This window comes from Delphinapterus leucas, chromosome 18 (genome assembly GCF_059928025.1).
Source record: "Delphinapterus leucas isolate spDelLeu-1000000601 "Yukka" chromosome 18, BTC_Dleu_Yukka2, whole genome shotgun sequence".
Taxonomy (NCBI): Eukaryota; Metazoa; Chordata; class Mammalia; order Artiodactyla; family Monodontidae; genus Delphinapterus; species Delphinapterus leucas.
The window spans coordinates 10,642,180-10,664,145 of record NC_143146.1 but is presented as its reverse complement, the minus strand read 5'-3'; the positions used below and the strand labels follow the sequence as shown (position 1 = coordinate 10,664,145).

General features: G+C 44.1%; 1 protein-coding gene across 2 annotated transcripts in view; it reads right to left on the bottom strand.

The window, feature by feature from the left end:
- Positions 1-21,966, bottom strand: part of TMTC4 (transmembrane O-mannosyltransferase targeting cadherins 4) — a 63,030-nt gene that overhangs the window by 6,466 nt on the left and 34,598 nt on the right. For both annotated transcript variants that reach the window (XM_022576832.2, XM_089899399.1), the window contains 10 exons: positions 19,486-19,578; positions 19,092-19,256; positions 17,982-18,184; positions 16,330-16,501; positions 16,110-16,241; positions 9,778-9,857; positions 9,495-9,602; positions 9,262-9,403; positions 4,050-4,164; positions 2,902-3,014 (listed from right to left, as the gene is read on the bottom strand). In XM_022576832.2, coding sequence (XP_022432540.1) covers positions 2,902-3,014; positions 4,050-4,164; positions 9,262-9,403; positions 9,495-9,602; positions 9,778-9,857; positions 16,110-16,241; positions 16,330-16,501; positions 17,982-18,184; positions 19,092-19,256; positions 19,486-19,578 — 1,323 coding nt within the window. The remainder of the gene's footprint in view (positions 1-2,901; positions 3,015-4,049; positions 4,165-9,261; positions 9,404-9,494; positions 9,603-9,777; positions 9,858-16,109; positions 16,242-16,329; positions 16,502-17,981; positions 18,185-19,091; positions 19,257-19,485; positions 19,579-21,966) is intronic.

The following is a 21,966-nucleotide window of genomic DNA, read 5'->3' as shown; positions in this document are numbered from 1 at the left end:
AATAAATAAACTCATGTTTAAAATCAGGGATTGTTTTTCCTCAACAGACAGGTAAAATAACATATTACTTTCTAAAGTGTGTTAGACAAAATGTGTATGACCAAGGTTTAGGGTAACACCAGGGACAGAGCAAGGCCTTGCAAAGGAGCAAGTGAGGGTCTTTCTGCCTAGGCGGCAAGGACTGGGCAGTCGGAGGTCATTTCAGCCACGCCGGCCGCCAGGGTTGCAGCATCATCTCAGCAGCATCCTTAAACCCGCGTCTATTCTCCCAGACAGGCTTTCACAAGAAACACCCTGCAGACCACTCTGGCTGGGAAGGGAATGTGGGTGGTCCAACATGAAGTTGAAACCACCAGTCACATAGCAAGAATAGCTCCCTCTTCAATTCACCTTCCTTTCTTCCAGTTCAGTTGAGACAAAGTCTCCGTTTGGTGGTGGTTTGGGGTCACCCCCCAACACCTTCCAATCTCCCTTTGAGGCTAACTGAGGGTTCACCCTCAGGCTCAGAGCCTGAGCCAGTAGTAGTACCTACCTGAGATTTAGTAAAATTATTCTATTTTCATTTACCTTATATTTCTAGTAAAGATAGCATGTTTCCACTTTAATTACCATTTGTGTTTAAAATCTATTTAAAGAAATATATCAAGTGAATAATAAGTAGTATCTAGATGTGGCCAAAAAAAAAATTCATAAGGGTATGACATAAATGTCTGGAGTTGGGGAAACTGCTCTCTAGACATAATCTGCTCTTAAACTACAGGGCCCGTGGAACAGGTGATGCAGAGAGAGAATCAGCACGAGAGGCAATGTTCACCACTGAAAAACATCACTTTTGGAAATTAAACAGCAATAGGCATCATAAATGCTAATGGATTTTCATGATCCTTCGAGTTTCATTCAATAATCACTAGACTAAAATTACTGCTGTGTATGTGTACATGTATACAATGTTTCATAGTTATAAATTACCTTCTTGTGCATTTCTTTCTTAGCACCATCTCCATTTTACAGAAGAATAAACTGAGGAGTGGTTAAGTGATGGCTCTTGGGTAAAAGGGCTGCTCGGATTAAAAAGGTGCCCCATTATCACCTGGATGTAATGAGAATGCTCACATCGAAGTCTCAAAATAGATTCTGGAAGCCTGAACGTTTCAGAACCGAACGTGGGATGTGTTCCATCATTTCACAGTGGTGCCCTGGGCACTTACAAAATGCCCAGTGGTTGGGGAGGGGTGGAGCGGCAATGGAGACACGAAAATGGGACTTAAGACTCTGGCCTCAAGGAGCCTCCAGGCTCACTAAGGACATTGACCAGGAGTTAGTGATAATCTACAACAGCAAATGCCTAGGTGGAAAGGGAGGTGCACAGACCACAGACACCTGTCCTGATGGGGACGGTGGCCCAGTTGCAAGGTCTGCTTATCCCACCCCTGCAAGTCACCACCACGTCACCTCTTCGTCCAAGCATCCCTGCCCAGTGCCCAAAGTTCAGTTCCTTATTTCAGATTTCATCCTCTGTTTTCCTATCTTAGGCTCAGCACCCTGGCCTAGACAGTTAGGATGCAAAATGTGTAGAGAAACAGGAAACCCATTTCTCCATTCTGCTTTATGGAGTATTTTCTACTTTATCTGGGAAAAAAAAACATACAAAACACCACTGTGAACTGGAACCCAAATCAACCCCAGGTCCTGTCACCTACTAGGAATTCCAGTTTATAAGCTGTGAGATGATAGAAAAATCAGCACATGATCACATAAGCTGCATCTCAAAGATGGTCACTGGACACTCCCACCCCGTCCCAGGCTGACAGATGGCTGGAAAGTCATTAGAAAGGAACCCACACACCTCACCTCCCTCTCCTCTACACAAGTAGGTCTGTAAAAAATAAAACAAAACCCCTCAAAAGGTTATCTGGGGGCAAAATCTAGAAATTCAAAAATGTATTCTGATGCTATTAAACTCCCTGATTATTCAATTCAAAAAGGATAGAAATGCATGAGACATCTTACTACTGTATTGTTACAGAAAATTATACCGATAATGATATCTAATGAGCCGAACAGGAGAAGTATGAATTAATCACTACTATTAGGCCAAGTGTGATCAAAATCAGATATGGCCGCTGATTCAAAAAGGAATTATTTCTCTCATGAAAGGACGAAGACACAGCTTCTAAAAGTGTGTTTTCTGTAACATCTGTGCTAGGAAGCCGGGATGCTGGTTAGAATGCATACTCCCTGACCTTACCCAATGGAGCCATGGGGAGAAATACGGGCATCTGTATTCTCATGGGCTCCCTTGGTGGTTCTGATACACAAAACTAAAATCTGAGATCAGTGCTATTAGGAACAGAGTCCCCTTCAATATCCAGGGAGTTACTTGCCTTCTGATTCAAGGTCTACTCCTGGCCCACCCTGGGACCCCAGGTAGTTAGGGGCCTGATGCAATACCTTGTGTTTTTCGTTGGTCAGAAACTTCTAGGGTTTTGCAGATGACCTGTAACTTCCTGTAGGTGAGGAAAAACCTGGAAGCAGCGAGAACCCATCCTATATTCTCCACGGGCTGGTACTCTTTTTGTGCAGAAGAGGACGAGCCCCAGCACCAGGGACAGAATCATAGCTCCATGCCAGGAGCTGGGGCATCTGCTAGGATTTTTTTGGCTTCTCCTCCCCTCCCACGTTTGAGCAATGCTGGTGAATTCTGACCAGAAAGCATGTGGAGTCTGAGTCCACAAATTCATCTCTTGCGCAGCTTCTCAAAGCAAACTGACTGAGCCACGCTGGTACTCAGCTACCGCTAGTTGGGCCGAATTCTGAATTTAACTGGGCAGACGTTACATCGATGGTTCCTGTCAGATGTTGGCATTCACTGCAAGAAATCACGGCCTGCAGTTCACACACCTTGTATTTCTGGGACTTTCCCAGCACGTTTGCCAAGGAGAACATCAGAGAGTGGTCATTAGGTATTAATTCCAGCGCCTCTCTTCCAACAGCTTCGGCTTGGGCTAAATTACCTGTGAATGAACAATGGAAAACTTAAAAACATGTTCGCATTGTACTAGTATTTTAGTCTCTCTCTCTAATTAACAGGGCTTATGTGCATTATGTACAATGATTATGAATAAACTACTTAAGAAGATCAATGTAGAACATGTAATACACACACACATACACAACACTCAACACACACACACGCCTATCAGTTGCAAAGCCACTGCAGTCCAGCACAATTCTGACATACCAACAGCTTTTGATTAAATTCTGTCAAAGCATGTAAAATCTAATTTTAATTTCCCCCAGATACCAGTTATACCCAAATCGGAGAAAACAAGTCTGCAGAATAAGAATATCACAGCAACAGTTTAATAACTGAATGTTTATAGTACTGAAGCTCACATTCTACACTTTCATTAGGAACAAGATGTGTATCTCCCTCCACACTGAGTAGATGGCTTACTAGCTTTAAATTCTGCCAAATGAAAACTATCATTTCCTATGGGATGGCTGGATTTTTAAAAGTAGGGGAACAGAGAAACTTCTAATTGATTGAGTCTCGCATGGGCTAAGAAACCAGGTCACCAAATTTATTACCATTATATCGAAAATAAGAATCTCTGAGTGTAGGTTTGAGAGCACCTCCTTTGAGTACCATCCATGAACTTTAGAGCGTGGACCTAGCACCATCCATTTCATAAGCCCAGAAATGGATGGTACCTGCTCCAGGTACCTCCAGCATCCTAGATGATGGCCATTGCCAGATGACAGGCTTCAGGAGAAATGAGATGTTAGTGCACACCTGCCCCCATTACTCAACAACAACTCTAAGCGAAGTGTCACCTTCCCAAACATTCATATTGCAATATGTCAAAGGAAACTCCGTATTCTAGAAGTACACACATATTTGTCATGTAAAATATTGAACCCCATATTAATTAAAAACAAACAAACAAAACTCTAACACACACTAGGGAAAAAAAAAAGCACAAGCATCTGTTTCCTAATTATCCAACGGCACTATAGTATGGACTGACTGAATCACTTCTCCACACCTGTGTTATCAAGGAGGATGATCATGTTGTTCCAGGCCAGGCTGTGCTCCGGCTTCAGCACGGTAGCATTCCTCCACGCGTTCAGCGCATCAACGTGACGATTTAGATCTGCATACTGAACAGAAAGCAGGGACACCCCCAATCAATATTCCAGTTCTTTTCTGTGCTTTCTTTCTCCAAGATATAACCATACCAAACCCGAAACCAAACCGAACCGAACTTGTATTTATCGAGCTTCTAATTTTTCATATTAACTCATTTAGCCTCCAAACAATCTCAGTGAAGGAGAGAACTATCCCCGTTTTACAGATGAAGTAAATAACTGAGGCACAGAGAAAGGAAGTAACGTGCCCAAAGTGCCATATCTAGAAATGGGAGAGCAGGGACTGAGAGCAGGTGGTCTAGCTCCTGAGCCTACAACCTTTTTTTTTTTTTTTTTTTTTGCGGTACGCGGGCCTCACACTGTTGTGGCCTCTCCCGTTGCGGAGCACAGGCTCTGGACATGCAGGCTTAGCGGCCATGGCTCACGGGCCCAGCCGCTCTGCGGCATGTAGGATCTTCCCGGACAGGGACACGAACCCGTGTCCCCTGCATCGGCAGGCGGACTCTCAACCACTGCACCACCAGGGAAGCCCAAGCCTACAACCTTTTAACTACAACCCATAATTTAGTGATTCCAGGTGTCAAAGCATGTTTCAGACTACTGAAGAGAGGTTAAGGAAAAAACCTAATCCTTAGTGTTTTTCCAGAAAGACTTCACATAGTCTATCTTTGATAAGGTATTATTTAAAATGGTCAACAAAATATTTAATGTGATTAAAAACTCTATGTGCCAAATTCACCTTGTGAAGAATGGTATTCCTGCCTACATCTAAGCTGCCTATAAAACTGTGAGTACATCAGACATACTTTATGAACTGGTTGGAAAAGTCTTAAGCAGTAAATGTAAACGTCTTTGCCAGTTTGGAGCCTGTTTGCCTCCTTCAGGAAGGAGAGAATGATCTGTTGCTTTCTTTGGAGAGGGAACGTTAACATCGACAACAGAATATGAAATGGCTGGCTGTCAATCCGCATAGTTAATAAAAGCACGCAGGGGGGAAAGTGATGGATTGTTTAACAGGTGACCCTCTTGCCCTCTTTAACTCCGTTCAAATGCACATCTCATCTGAATGAACACGGTTCCCTTAACTCTGCAAAAAAGTACACAAGATTACAATTTATCAGAGTTTAAGGCTATTTCCTTATTTACTGTCAAGTCTGCCTTTTCATTAGACAACAGAAACATTGTGACTTGCCCCATGACCCCACACACAGCAAACAGGTGGCACAGTACGCAAGAAAAAGAAAGGTTTAAGGAATTACAGAAACATTTGTGAATATCCATTTGCTAAAGATGTCGGAATTTCCCATGAGACTCAGAGACTCCAGTTACAATACTTTAGCCCTTAAATGAGGAAACATGTAAAGTTCAAAGACTTAAAATAATTTAGGATGCCCAATTATACCAACATTTAATTCTCTTTATGCTTGATGTTCCATTGATTTCTCAGCCAGTTCTCTCCAGCAAGTGACAGGCAATTGAGTCACGTGGAGACGATCTGTGGTGACATGCTTTCAAAGGCACCCAGGAAAACCAACATAACTTTGTTTACACAACAAAAACATTCTTTACATATTTTATTATTTATTATTATTTTTCATTACTATTTATTGAAGAACAACCCCAGCCTGAACCAGGTAACACTTACTCCTATTCTGCCTTGAACTTTACCTTTTATACCATCTATACAAAGTGAACAAGCACTTTAAGGGAGACAGAGAAAAATGGTGATTTAGCAAGAACTACCCATTCTGAAAGCGGACGGGTAATAAGCATGTTATTTACCTATTAGTCCTATGCTCAACCTTCTATGCTCTGCAAACTACATTTCCCATGGTGCTTTGCTACTTGGCCCCCGGTCAAGTCTCTCTGCCAATAGAAGTCACAGGTGATGATCAGATAGTTGGAAGACAGAGTAGCGCTTTCCCCCCATTCTCGCTCTCTCCTTCCTTGTCCTTGGCAGTGTCTCTACAGTGGCCATGTCCCCTCCCTCCACAGTCCCTGGGCTGGACTTTGGTCCTTCTGTCACAATCTCAGCCTTCAGGTGATGGTAGCTCCTGAGATGTGGTGCCTTCTATGAGCTCTTAAATTCTGGTGGCATCACTTCATTCCATGTGTTCCCCTAACCCTACAGGGTTTCCTTTTACTCTCTGAGTTAATGTCACCTTTCCATGTGTGTTCTTCCAACAACTGTCTAACCCATTCCTTGTATTGAAGCTTCTCTATTTAAAATACTTAGCATGGGGACTTCCCTGGTGGTCCAGTGGGTAAGACCCTGCGCTCCCAATTCAGGGGGCTGGGGTTCGATCACTGGTTGGGGAACTAGATCCCACATGCATGCATGCTGCAACTAAGAGTCTGCATGCCGCAACTAAAGATCCTGCATGCCACAACTAAGACCCAGTGCAACCAAAATAAATAAAGAAATATTTTTTAAAAAAGGAAGAGATTATTTTAAAAAAAATACTTAGCATGGTTTTTGTTTTCCTGAATGGATCCTGCCTGATGCAATTAGTCCTTGCAAAATGAACTGTCTCCAGTCACTATTACCGTAATTTTCTAATGTTAGTAATGTGTCCCAAATAATCCGGCTCTTCCCAATTTCCTATGTCACAAGAGAAGTTCATTATAGTCCCTTCTTTCCTGTATCCAGAAATCAAAACACATTTCTGTCTCCCACTACTGAAGAGTGACTAAGGAAGGTTTTTTCAAAAAGGAAACTCTTCAGTTATTAAGTTCCTATTATTTGCCGATATAAAATATACTGGTTGAGCTGTTAAAGATTAAGCTCTTAATGCTTTTAAGCTGTCAAGCAGGCAAAAGCTGGATAATTAAACAACAAAGGAGAGCAAAATCTTTAAATAACCAAGAACAGTTGGCAGGAGGGAACACAGAAAGATTACTTCACGGTAGCATAATTAGTAAATAGTACACAGAGAACAGTACAAGGTCTCAATATAGTCAGTACTACAGATGATCTTCTAAGTGAGAGTGGGGATGAGTTCCAGGGCCTGGAGCACGTGTTAAAATCTTCTATTTTGCATTCTATCTTCCTTTCTTTGGATGTAACTTGGCTCATCTAGCATTAATTCTCAATTTTCCAAACCCCAAGGAATTGCAGTGACAGGCAGCTACTGGGGGAAGGAAGAAGACCGCTAAGTATTAGAGCTTTAAAGTATAACTGAGGGCTCCAGGCAGATACACTCACTTCACAAACAATACCCTGAAAAAAGAGCTGCCTCCAAAAAAGAAAAAGAAAAAAGAATGAAAGAAGATTTCGTGTGGATCTCAAGTATAATATGTCACGCAAGTCCTAGTGTAGACACAGTAAATAGAAACAGTAATCCCTGCAATAACCACCGATGCAAGTATTTGGATAATACCCAATTTGTTCCCAGATCCCATTCTCACTTCATTAACTTTGCAAGGACCCACCCTGCTCTGTGTGTGACTGGATTTTCTGGTCTCTACTGGTATTATTACAGTGGAGTTTTACTGTCTCTCCCCTACTCCAAGAAAACAAGATAGAGGACCCGAAAATGCCACCCCAAATATACCATTTTGGCATAAAGATTATTGCACTGAAGGCATTTGAGAGTCAACAGATGCAGAAAGCAGCTTTCCTGGAGCTTCCCTGATCTTACTAAAAGCAGAAACTTCTGAGAAAGGAGGAGGGCCTCCCCTCCTGGGGAAGTTTTATGGCTATGGAGAAGACGAACCTACACAAACACACCTCACTTCATTATATATGTGAGGTTTCCCCCATATATTTACCTTCCCACAGTTCGTCAGCTTGGAAGCCTGAAACCTCTTTCTTTGTCATTTCTCTACAAATGTATAGTTCTCTGCTAAGATGCTACATAAGCCCAAGTTCTAACCATCCCTTTGAGTTACCCCACTTGTCTGCCCGCTGCACACGGTAATAAACTCTGTTTTTCTCGTTATCACCTCCATCACCTCACAGAACTACCATTTTGTGGGTGTGCGCTTATTTTCTTTATTAAGGAAAGCAAGAGTTTTAATAATTAAGCTGTGCATCCTCATGGAGGTCTTTCAGAAATGATGACAAAATCTATTTCACTATCATTAGCAATATATGCTTTCAGATTTTTTTAAAAATTAATTAATTAATTTTATTTTTGGCTGCGTTGGGTCTCTGTTGCTGCCCATGGGCTTTCTCTAGTTGAGGCGAGCGGGGCTGCTCTTCGTTGCGGTGCGCGGGCTTCTCACTGCGGTGGTTTCTCTTGTTGCGGAGCATGGGCTCTAGGTGCACGGGCTTCAGTAGTTGTGGCACGTGGGCTCAGTAGTTGTGGCGCACGGGCTTAGCTGCTCTGCAGCATGTTGGATCTTCCCGGACCAGGGCTCGAACCCGTGTCCCCTGCACTGGCAGGCGGATTCTTAACCACTGTGACACCAGGGAAGCCCCAAGCTTTCAGATTTTAAGATTATTGAACTTACTGTATGAGCTACTGCTGTATTATTTATTTGAAGAAAGAAACTATATTTAAAGAAAAAAAGTCAAGAGCAATAACAGCTTTATAAATATCCTGTTAGTAACCAAAAAGAGCAAGTCTCTATGGAACACATTATGTTCTATTTCCATTGAATAATCTCAAAGCCCTTTTGTGGGCTCCTGAGCTTTCTTTTATGGGGGGATAGTTACCTGTAAAAATGCAGGAACAGTCCCTTGAGGCAGCAGAAGAGGAAAACTCAGAAGTCACATTATGGGTTTGCTTTTTTTAAATTTCAGTTTTTATTCAATTGGTGTTTTAAAAACAGAGAGACCAATGTTTATCAGGAAGTAACCCCTTGGAATACTGTTTAACAGGGCACAAAGGGACTTTTAAAAATTGTAATTTATTCCTTAGTTTAACCTGTTGCCTTTATGATCTCTTAAACTTGGCTAATTCAAGTTGGCTTGCTCTCTAATTAGAGCTAAAAAAAAACTACATGTGAGGAAATCAAATAGCTACCTTCAACTGAGATAAAAGTATGTGAAAGAGCTTCATAAGATGTAGAGGGTTAGAATGGGTGTCGCTCTTCTCACTTTATTATAAAGAAGGAAACAAAACCAAGCTTTTCTGCCTCAGCCACAGGGCACCATGTGCTTACCAAACGCCCGAGGTTGTAGTAACAATCTGGGTATTTCCTCCTGTGCTTGATCGCCGTCCGGTAACTTTGCTCGGCCGCCTGGAACCGTTTCAGGCTGTTTTGCACGATGCCTAAATTCATCCATGCGGCAGCGAAGTCTGGCCTGGAAGATAAACAAGGAAAAGAAAGGCTTAGCTCCCAGAATGCTGGAGCGCATTTCCATGCCGTGAGCATGATTATAAAACAACGCTTACTGTATCTGTACAGCCAAAGACAGCAGCTCCTCTGCTTCCTGGAGCTCATTCCTTTCTTTTAAGATATTTCCCAGATTATTCATGGCATGAACGTACTTCGGATTTAATCTGGAAGTGGAGAGAGAAACCAAGCCTGTAGTCTTCACTAAACTCTCAGGAATTGGCAAATTTATCTTAAAGTTGGGGTCCTCGTGGGGACAGGTTTTTAACGCTAGAAAATTAAAATAAGACATGTGTACTGTAAAGACAGCATTTCTTCTGTGAGACAGGATGCTTGCAGTACCTCACAGCTTCCCGGTAATATCTAATGGCAGCTGTCTGATTGCCTTTATCAGCCAGGTTTTTGCCCACATTGTAGTGAACCTGAAAAGAGAGAGAAAAATTGGCCATCAGCTGCCAGACTTCTTTGTTCAGAGCTGGGATGCCTACCATACCTTCTAAACGAAAGCAAAAGATAATGGTATTAAAAAACAAGCCCCTACCAGAACTTTAGCTAAACCCCTAGAGAGGCTGGGCCGAGCTTGCTGGTGCTTTAGTGCCCTGCCCTGTAAGAAAAGATTCGAGGAAAGGGAGGTGACAAGCAGATGGTAACACTAAAGTGTGACAGCGGAATATTGACTAAAGAACTCAACAGAGAAAACTGGGAAGTTAGGAAGCTGGGCTGGTTTTACTGTGAAACCCTGACACCCCCTCCTTCTCACACACCTGCACCCACTAGGGCTGAGCTGCAAAGTCCAACCACACATGCATGTGAGGAAACAGTAACGATTCTGTACTTTAAACAAATACAGCACTTTCTTGTATGACACCTTTCTTCTGCAGCAATACTAGCATTCCACTTTACACTAATCAAATCCTCCCTCCCTTATTCCTTTAGGTAATGAGTGCACCCCAGGCACCATGTCGGCAGCTACAGATACAATGGTGGGCAAACCATTCAGACCCCTGCCTCCTGAGCCCTGGATGGGAGTCAAATGCCCTCATTAGTAAATGTGTCACTCGAAGGGGCCGGGGCTCTGGAGGAAGGTGAGTCTGAGGACGGCACCTGGAAGAGTGTCAGGACGGCTGTCCTATAAAGGGCCTTCCAGCAGAGACCTGAACGGGGGTCACCCGGTAAAGGGGCTGCAGTGGAGCAAGTGTCCCAGGTGGAGCAGCAAGGGGCAGGGTCCCTGGCCTAGAGGAAGCCTGGTACATTTGGCTGAGCAGCTACAGGCAGCCTGGCGTCACTGAGTGCAGACGGCAGGGGTGACCAGGCTACACAGGGAACCCTGAGAGGCGTTGGGTCCCGTTTAGTCTTTGCCCCAAGAGAAGTGGGAGGCCAGTGCGGGGTCTGTTAAGTGCCTGAGTTTCCTAGGGCTGCGGTAACAAAGGACCACAAGCTGGGGGCTTAGAGACAACAGAAATGTATTCCGCCGTAGTTCTGGAGGCCGAAATTAGCAGCAGCAAGGCTGGTTCCCACTGGAGGCTCTGAGGAAAATGTCCACGCTTCTCTCATCTTCCGACCGTGGCCGGCCAGCCCTGGTGTACCTTGCTCTGTGGCTGCAGCGCTCGAATCTCTGCCTCTGTCTTCACGTGGCCCTCTCCCCGCCGTGTGTCCATGTCTCTGCTCTCTCTCATAAGGACACCGGTCAGAGTGGGTTAAGGGTCCACCCTATTCCAGTATAACCTCATCTTAACTTACATCTGAATGACATCTGCAAGGACCCCCTTCCTAAATAAACAGGGCTGAGGATTTGAATACATCTTGGGGGCGGGGGGGGGCGGGCACAATTCAACCCATAGCAAAAGCCAGGGGTAGGAGGGTGGCAGAGGGTCAGAATCAGATTTAGGCTTATGTAAAATAAGTCACACTGGGAAACTCACATGAGTCAGGAGAAAGCCAATGCTGGGGGTCCAGGGAGAGCCTGTAGCTGCAGCCCCAAGAGCGAGGATGGCAGACGGAGCTGGGTGGTGGCGAAGAAGTGGGGGCACCTGAGGAACACTGAAGAAGCAAAGAGCCCAGGGCAGCAGAACTAAATGGACTCATGAGGACTATTACCAGAAGTATTTACCGATCATCAAACGCTCCTTTTGGAGGCTTACAGTGTAAAGGCCAACAGCAATCTCAGAGGAGATGATGCTACAGAAAAGTCATTCAACTGGGTGTGTGCAGCGTGACTAATAATAACTAACAGCAGTGGCTGGCATGTGCTGAGGGACTGCTTTGGCACCATTAAGTGTCTTGCCCTAGGTTGTGGTACTAGATTTGAACCCAGGCTCCAAAGCCTGTGTTTCTTCTCACTATATCACACCCATTTATTACGGTGCTGGGTGAAAATGGGGCCGGGCTGCTCAAGACAATTTCTAGACCCACTCATTTACCCCATGTATTATTTTTTAAGGTAAAATAATGTTTCTTTTGGGTGTTAAGGGCTGCATTGTGACCCCAAAATTCATATGTTGAAGTCCTAGACCCCAGCACCCCAGAATGTGATTGTATTGAAAGATGGAGGTCTTTAAAGAGGTCGTTAAGTTGAAATGAGGCTCTTCGGGGACTTAATCCAATCTGACTGATGGCCTTATAAGAGAAGGAAATTTGGACACACAGAGAACACCAGAGATGCCTGCACACAGATGAAAGGCCGTGTGAGGACATAGCAAGAAGGTGGCCATCTGCAAGCCAAGGAGAGAGGCCTCAGGAGAAACCAGCTCTTCTGATGCCTTGATCCTGGACTTCTGGCCTCCAGAACTGGGAGAAAATAAAATTCTGTTGTTTAAGCCACCCAGTCCATTGTATTTTCTTATGGCAGCCCTAGCAGACTGATACATGGTGAATTACAATAATGGTTTGAGCACAATCAAGTAGCATTATATCTGAACATTCAAAACCCCTTTTAAAAGAATCATCACACCCTGCCTTATCCATCTTAACCTACAGCGATAGCACGTCTTCAAAAATACTGATATTTCTGGAAGGGTATAGAGCACTGTGACATTCTTTAAGCACATACGTAACAGATTTTTTTTTTTTTAAATAAGTTTATTTATTTATTTTTGGCTGCGTTGGGTCCTTGTTGCTGCACCCGGGCTTTCTCTAGTTGCGGTGAGCAGGGGCTACTCTTCGTTGCAGTGAGGTGGCTTCTCTTATTGCAGAGCACGGGCTCTAGATGCACTGGCTTCAGTAGTTGTGGCACGTGGGCTCAGTAGTTGTGGCTCGCAGGCTCTAGAGCGCAGGCTCAGTAGTTGTGGCACATGGGCTTAGCTGCTCCGCAGCATGTGGGATCTTCCCAGACCAGGGCTCAAACCCGTGTCCGCTGCATTGGCAGGCGGATTCTTATCCACTGCGCCACCAGGGAAGCCCGAGATTTGTTTTTTAACTGCCAATTTTAAACTCTATACATCTATTTTTACCTCATCGGACAAAAGGAATCACAAACGGGGAAATCACAGGCGATAGAAATGTATAATATTGCGCAGCACACCCCGTATAATTTAAACTTCCTAAACCAAATTATCGTCCATCTGTAGGTGTTACCATCTTTATGTTATAGCTTGCAGGAGACTAGTTAATGCTATGGCTCGATGGTGGGTTTTGAAAAGTGGGCTCAAAGTGGATTGATTTTGTGCCTCCCCCAGCCCCAGTCTGGAAGTGTTTACCCACTCCCTCATGCCCCACACACAAAGGGACCGAATCTGGAGACTCCAACCTGTGAGTGAGGACTATGTGCCTGCAGTCCCCAGAATACAAACACAGCTTCTACGCAGACTTCAACACAGCTCCTGCCTCTTCCGCCCCTGAGCTCCTGCTGCTTTCCTTTGTTACGGGGAAATTCTGTTTTCTCAATAAAAAGCTCAGACAAAGAGCTGAACTGCCCTCTGCAGTAGAGCCGCTGTTCTGTTAGACCCGATGCCACGGACCAGGAGATCAGGAGAGGGCGGAGCGTTGCTTTGCAAAATCAGACTGCAGTGAATTCAATGGAACTAGTTAAAAACTGGACAGCCCCCTAGAAGACAAGCTGTCCATAATTAAGACTGGTAAACAGGCCAGCCTTATCCTGTGGGTGACATGGAGGGAAGTATTTGAATAGAAAACAGCTGCCTAGATAACCCGTTGTGAAAAACCAAAGCAAACACCTACGAAACAGTTTACCTAAACTAGAGTTTAAAGAATGAGTGATTTTTGTTTCCCGGGAATGTAAAGGATTGAAAAAGCCTATTTATCCTTGAACTTTCCCTCCTGCCTTTGTGATTCCTACGCTGAGGCAACGAACCAGCACAGAAGCCACAGAGAAAACCCATCGTTGCAACCCAAGGATATGTAAATGCAAACGAGGTGAAAGCATCCATAAGGGAAGGAGGTACATTCAACAGCAATGCTAAAACCAGTTTCTTTCAAATTTCCCATTAAAACTTCATGTTAAACTTAAAATGTTCTAAACACATAAAAATCCTATAACCCATCCTGGCTCATCCTTAAGGAAATACCTCATTGTGGTATATGATTCCTTTCATTGTTAAAAGAATTTAGAATTGTATCCCAGGTTTGATACAAAGTGTCACACACTTTCAAGCCTTGAAAACTAAGAATGGCTGCAAATACAATCAGATACTTGGTGTCTCATCCATAGTAGGAATTTAATTTCTATTGTCTCAATTCAGTCACTAATACCAAGTTCCTACCATATGCAAGGGACTGTGGGTAATTCAAATGCAGACCAGGCACAGCACTGAGTCTCATTTGTAAATCTGGGCCTAACTGACAGCCAAGGTGCCAATTGCTTACTTAATAGTCAGTGAATGTAAGGTGGAAATGAGTGCAGAAAAATGTATCTCCTGCAATAGAGTTGAATGAAACCAGTGTCTTTCTAAATGAGATCTCTTCCCTGAAATCAACCTAGCTCCCCCACTCCCAAAAAAGGAAGTAAAGAGAACTTTATTATACTTCAGTTTATAGTGAGAAGTAAAAAAAAAAAAAAAGAAACCTATCTTGCTCATACTGAATGGCATCACTGAAAAATGTTCTTGGAAAGGCTTATCACTACTGGGTCCATTCTGAAGATGAGGTCTTGTATGTATGTCGTAAATTTAAAAGAGAAAACCACACACACAGACATATGATTATGTGCATGACCATCTGCACACCCCCTGTGTTTTCTAGCCTATAACATATGAAATCATAAGGCAGACGTATAGGCTCAAACATCACATATGTCCCATATTCCCTCATTTACTAGGGTAACCTGGGCACAGCACTATACCAGGCCTCTATCTACCTCCTAAGTCACTAACTTAGATAAAGTCAGCTCCATCTTTCCATGCCTCAGTTTCTTTCATTTGGAAAATTAAAGAAAATAACCTCTCTCTGACAACCTTCGAGGGAGGATAATGGAGATTAATGATAGAGCCTCTACAAAGAAATCTGAGTTCCTTCTGCGGAAGAACTATATAAATAGAAGGGGTAATTACTGCCATTCAAACAGAAAAGTAAAAATAAAGCAAATCTATTAACATTATGAAATTAAATCACAGGCAATTTATTTTTAATAGCATAAAATAAATGGCTAGGTCAGCAAATCAAATTAACAATAAAAGCTTGAAATAATTCACTCTTATCTCAGCCTCTAACTATAAAACACGAACAAGGTTTTTTTTAATCCAAGGAAAAGACAAACAAGGAGTCAGCACCTTTTATAGTATCCCTCACTCCACAGTCACAATAAGACATCAACTATTCATTAGATTTCTTCATATAATTTTGCCTGAAATCACGAGGGAAGCCCTTGGCCTCCCATTTTGAGCAAGTATCATTCCCTTCTTTTCATTTAATGGGACAACCAAAACTAAAAGGAGCCTATGAAAGCAAACATTTCTGGATCACCTACTATGTTCTACGTACCATGTCAGGGCACTTCAGAGGCCACATTTCATTAAAGCCTCACAACAAACCCAGGAGATAGGCACTGTTGTCCCATGTCCCTCCCCCACCAATACCCCCCGCCCCTTTGCCCAAAGAGGCACAGCTGGGTAAGTGAAGAAATTCATCAAGGATACAAGTGAAACATACTCGTACCAGACTGTGTCAACAAAAACACTGCCAATTTTAAAGTCTGTACATTTATTTTTACCTAATCTGGCAAAAAGAATCCCAGGTAGAGAAGCCACAGGTTTGATAGAAATGTGTGCTGCTGAACACCCCACAGGGTCCTTTAAACTTCCTGAACTGAACTGCTGTCCACTCACAGGTATTATCATCTTCCAGTTATAGATTTCAGGAGGCCGGAGCACGTGTTTTGAAGTGTGCTCTACATGGTTCGACTGTGGGCCTCCCCGGACCCCAGACTAGATATGTGGAGTTACCTTCCCTGACACCACTTTAATCCATGATTTGGACCAACTGGAAGATGAGTAAAAACTTGTTTAGGTAATCTGCTGTTTCACTGACATTGTCTGGTTTTAATAATTTCTTTTGTATTATTTTGGCTAAGTGCCATTTTAATAAATTTTGTCAAAATCATTTAAAAGAAAAAAAAAAAGAAAAACCCCAAGTATATGATCAAGGTCATATGCCGGATTCCGTGTGAAGGTAAACATTCTCCTTACTCAGCTGTCGAACTTAAAACATGGCAGCCAACATACCTTGGCGTTGAGAGGACACACAGACAGGGCGCTTCTGAAAAGCTGTTCCTCATTCCGCCACTCGCCACTGCGAATCACGCATCTCAGCGTGTTTATGAATAAAATTCCCAGGACGAAAGCAGCAATCAGTTTCTTAAGAAGAGAGGGATATGGGAAGTGTCATTAGTAAAATCCACCCATCGTCTTGGTCAGGAATGGCACCACCGCTCTGGGCCAATACCTTTTTCTTAGTATGTTTACTGAGAACTCCAAATCCGAAAGTCAGCAGCATGCAGTACCCAGCGCTGGGGAGGTACAGGACCCTCTCTGCCACCACGAAGCCCACTCGGAAGAACAGGTTACTCGCAGGAAGAAATGGAATGATGAGAAGTCCCAGGCCCAGTGTGAGGATCCTGGAAGATGAGAATTAAAATGGTTACTTTTAGACTGTTCAAGAAACATGTCCTCCTTAACATTAAATTCACGATAAAGGCCCCCCCCTTTTTTTCATGCCAGCAACTGAGAAATGGCATCAGTAGAGAGGGTCTAACCAGGCAGCATTAGGATAAGATATAAAAATCTTACTAAGGCACTTAGCGTCAAGCATAAAGATAAAACTTACATGTCACAAAATTCATATGAATAAAGTTAGAATGATTACTTTGCAAGGCCTATGAATGCACCTGCCCCTGACTATACCTTAAACTGTGTAGGCGTTGAATAGCTCAATGGATATTGGTCCCAATTAGACCAATTTAGTGCCCCCTCCCTGCCAAACTTAACAGAAGTAATGCTACTTAACTGGTTTAAACTTCATGAAATCTGAAATAAACTAATATCATTTTCGGGTGCTATGGCATAAATTTCAGTCAAGTAAAAAGAAAGCCAAGAGCAGTGGAACACTTCTGGAAGTAGGCAATCATTCCCAATCTCCCACAGATGTAAGAGGATGAATTAAGAAGCAAGGTCAAACAACAAGGTCCTACTGTACAGCACAGGGAACTATATTCCCTATCCTGTGATAAACCATAATGGCAAAGAATATGAAAAAGAATATATATGTATAACTGAATCACTTTGCTGTACAGCAGAAATTAACATAACATTGTAACTCAACTATACTTCAGTAAAATTAAAAAACAAACAAAAAAAAGAAAGCCAGGTCAAATTTGGTGGCTCCTTCCCAGACCCTGTGCCTGTAGTACTAGAAAAATCCTATTGCACGTGTATAGTGGATTGGGACTATGGTTTGTCGCCCTTTAGAATTACGTACCAATTTAAGCCACAGGTAAACTTAAAACTGAATTTATTTTAAGAAATTACTAATCTAATTCCATCAACACTTATGCTTAAAGGAAATCTTCTTAAATAGCTTTCTTTCTCATAAAACACATTTGTTTTTCTCCCAATTATTTTCTCAATAACCGTTTTTTCCCTTTTCTGGGGTGTGAGAAAGAACAGGCTCTTTGGGGTGGCAATTTATTTTGTACCAAATAACAAGAGAAGGAATCACTGTAGCATCCACTAGGGTTTTCAGAAGCAGAATTGTGAAATAATGGGCACAACACACATCAATTACACTCTCAGTTCTGACCATAAATTACTCTTTACCACCTACAGCGAAAAGGATCTCAAAATGCTGCTTCACGGGGAAAGAGGGAGGGAGAGATAAAGCAGTCATCTGCAACCCCCCCCCCAAGTTCACTCCCCACTAGTTGAAGCCAGCCATGGATTCCAAATGGATAGAACTCATCCTGGCCACAAACATGTATTTGAAATAAAAGGTCCTTAGATATTACTTCCACAAAAATCGTTAAAATGATCAGTGCTGGATTTAGCAAAATGCTCTGACTCCACCCCGTGTGGAAGTTAAAATTCAGCTTGGCCTCTTACCGTCTCTTGTGGCTGTCTTCAGAGCACAGGGCTTGGCATATCAGGCCAATTAGGCAGAACCAGAGTGCTGCTAGAGCAATTACCCTCCAGTCCCCGACTGACTTAATGAGGGGGATGCAGCCCATTGACCAATCAAAACACAGCCACCAGGGACACAGCAGCAACCAGGCATTCAAGGAATAGTAGTAATTATAGTTTATGGCCTGTCAGTCAAAAGAAAAACAAACATTTATTTGATACTGAACTTGGAAAAAATATATATCCTAGCTTCACTTTGGAGGCATCCATATGTTTCTGCTCAAGGAGAGCAGTTGTATAAAATAAGATGTTGCCACGTTCTACTTGGGCACAGGCTGTAGTTTGCAGTTTACTAAATGCATTGAGATTTTTAATAGATAAAAATACAGCAAAGCCACCAGACTCTGTTATATATTTGTTATATTTCTGGTGACACTATGTCCTGATTACTCACTGATGCCCAAAGTCTGTGACCCAGGAAATCTGAGGCCCAGGGGTCACCCATGTGCCTGACAACAAAAGTATAGGGTCCTACGGTCCTTGATTTCTGTCTCTGAAGGCACAGCTAAGATACCCTTGCCTTCAGAAAAAGCAAACCTTTACAAGAAAGTCTGGACACCATAGACTTTTAAAGAGACCACAGGGGGTGGTCAGGACTACAAGCTTCCATTGCAGGGGGCACGGGTTTGATCCCTGGTCCGGGAACTAAGATCCCACATGCTGCGAGGTGTGGCCAAAAAAAAAAGATACTGCCAATCTGGTTACATTTTATCTTAACCCCGCCATGTCAGTTTCCTTTATAACCAAAGTGATGGGGTTAGAGGACAATTTAAGGAGGCTGGCAAGAAACCTGACATTTTCTAAACCACTCCTCTTTAATTTTGTTTAGAAAGGAAATACAAAGGGTTTATACCTTCTCAATGCCCTAATAAAAACCTGGTTTCATCCTAGAACATCCTTGGTGAGAGGAAACACACGTGGAGGTGTTCTGCTTATGGGAGCTTCTGTGGGTGCTGGGGAGGGAGGGAGGGGAGAGCTGGGAATCTGGTGGGCAAAGAAGAGGACCCATCAGAGGGCAGACTCAGGACTCACCCTGACCAGCATGCTACTGGCGAAGGAGGCAGGGTTGTCGACTTCGGTGAAGGCCGGAGGGCCGGTGCCCATGATCTTCCAGCGCACGTAGAGCACCCCTGTTCCCCCCAAGGCCAGGAGACTCATTCTGAAGAGGAGGCCCTCAGTCCTGAGCACGCCAGTGTTCTGAAAGGACACCGCAAGGCCCCTGACGTCTCAGAGTTTTCAGATAAAAGTGTGGCCACGCCAGGTACAAAGGTGCAGCAGTTCTGGCTGAACCGCACTGACACCGTGCTTTAAAGGGCTGGCTATTTTAGAATTCAAAGTCGCAAGAAATACTTTGAAAATGGCATTTTAAATCCGCTGGTACTTGACATTTTCCGCATCTGGGCTGGAGACAAAAGCAGATACTCACCTCTAATGATCGGTCCTTATGTAGTACCTTCCGGACCAGTTCCAGAACATTTAATTTGCCTATCACCAAGATGTCAAAGACGGCATTCAGACCCTAAGAGAGCAAAGCAAGGAATCAGTGATGGGACAGCCTAACTCTGATTAGATAACAATTATCCGTCACAATTTTATTGCTGAATCTAGACAAGAGATGTCCTGGATTAGATCATCACAGATGACCTCTTTAGCTCTAAAAACAAAACTGAAAAACCCTACCGTTCCTATGAAATGAGCTCATGTATTATAACAAATTTATTATCTAGTAAATCCCTGTTAGTCTGCATATAAGAGTACTATAGGATGCAGGAGAGCTAGACCTTTGGGGTTCCCAGGAGAAGCTCTGCAGAGGCCCCCTCTTCCATTTTTTTCTTTACAAGTCCCTTAGTTGTAAGAGCCAACACCTGTGCAGTGGTCACGCCTAAGAAGATAAAGGCAGTCATCAACCTTGAAAATCCAGCCAAGTAAGTAATTACACTTCAGGAACCCCAGGTGCTGCCTGATTTGGGCAAATGCCACGGAAGAGAGGGAGCAGAACGTAGAGTCTCCGGTGGGGCTCCAGAGACCTCTCAGGTTCACACTCCTGGCTGTCCGCTAGATCTCCCTTCCTGCCGGGCACACAGCCAGCCCTGCAGGAAAGCATGGTCACGTGACTGAGTTCCAGCCTATGGGATGTGGGCAGAAGTGATAACGTGCCATCTTGGAGGTTTGGACATAGACTGGGGCGCCCCGCCCCCCTCGGTTTCCTGTCCAGCTGTGGCAGAAATGATGGAGATATTCAGAGTGACACTGGAGACCACACCCTGAAGACGGCAGAGCCTCGGCCAGCCTGACCCCGCTGTGTGGAGGACAGCCACCTCTGCCCACAACTTTTAGGGGGATGACAAATAACTCCAATTATGTGGAGCCACTGGCCCTTGGGAGTGTGACACTGCAGCTCCATTGCTGCTAACAGCTTCCAGTAGCATCACGATAGTTCCTTTCTAGCAGGTGATGGCTGCTCTTGAAGCTATGACACCTATGGTCACAGGCTGAAGGCTCATCTGGCCTTGGACTCTAATCTCTACCCTGCAGTGGACTTCCTACAAATGGGGCCACTGCAAGCAACGTCATGTGGCCGAACTCCCTGCCGGAAGCAGGTAAAGTGGTCAGAACAGACACTGCGTAGACGGTTCAAGTTGTCCCTCAATGACGGGGCTCTTTTTAGTATGGGGCATCATGGCAAAGAAGATCCTAAATCATCAGAAGCCAGTGGTAATTTGTGGTTTTCAGAGCAAGGGTGGCTTCCCTACTTAACCCCCTCCCATAAATGCTGGGAGCCATTAATTATCCAATACACAGGCCAGTGCTGGGTTAATCACTTCACAGAATCCTGATTTTATGCACCCATTAGATGAATGATTTTAGTGGGTCACAGAGGGCCATTTCTGCCTGGGTCTGAACCATTTTCTAGAAGGCAGAAGCTCCCTGTTGAGCTGTGCTGTCTTCTTATACTATTTGTTTTTCTGCCTGGGAGCTATAGGACAGTCACCCAGGGATGACGGGGTCATGTCGTCACGAGGACTGAGCCAAACACGAGTTTGGCACTCCCTCCTCCTTCCTGTGGAAATTCATCATTGAAGTGTCCACATTCTAGTCAGATTTTTTTGAAACCTGCTCAATTTCACCGTATCTTTATGCATGTAAATTCAACCTAATTCTGTAGTGCTTCTCAAACACTGATGGACGTAGGAGTCACCTGGGGGCCTTGTTTTTTTTTTTTTGCGGTACGCAGGCCTGTCACTGCTGTGGTCTCTCCCGTTGCGGAGCACAGGCTCCGGACGCGCAGGCCCAGCGGCCATGGCTCACGGGTCCAGCCGCTCCGCGGCATGTGGGATCTTCCCGGACCGGGGCACGAACCCGTGTCTCCTGCACTGGCAGGCGGACTCTCAACCACTGCGCCACCAGGGAAGCCCTGGGGGCCTTGTTAAGGGGAGATTCTGACTCAGCAGGCCTGGGGTGGGGTCTGAGATCATAAGTTTCTAACACCCTCCCAGACGGTGCAGTTGCTACTGGTCCTCAAAACCCACACTTTGAGACAAGCATGGGTTTACAGCGGTGTTTCTCGCAGGTTGATTTCGTCCTCCCCCTCCCGCCAGGGGGTGTCTGGCAATGTCTGGAGACATTTTAGGTTGTCACAACTGAGGGTGGGTGTCCTTCTGGCATCTAGTGGGTAGAGACCAGGAACATATCCTATGATACACGGGACACACCCCAAAGAAAGAGTGATTCATCCCCAAATACCAGTGCTGCCAAGGTTGAGAAACACTGGTTTAGAGCAAACTTTTAAAAAATAACTCATGAAGTTCAAGTATCTTTGCACAGTAATTCTATGCCATTTCCTAGCTGGCTAACCTTAATCCTACAGACCAAGCCCAATAAAACCACTGATCTTTGCCTCAGCTGG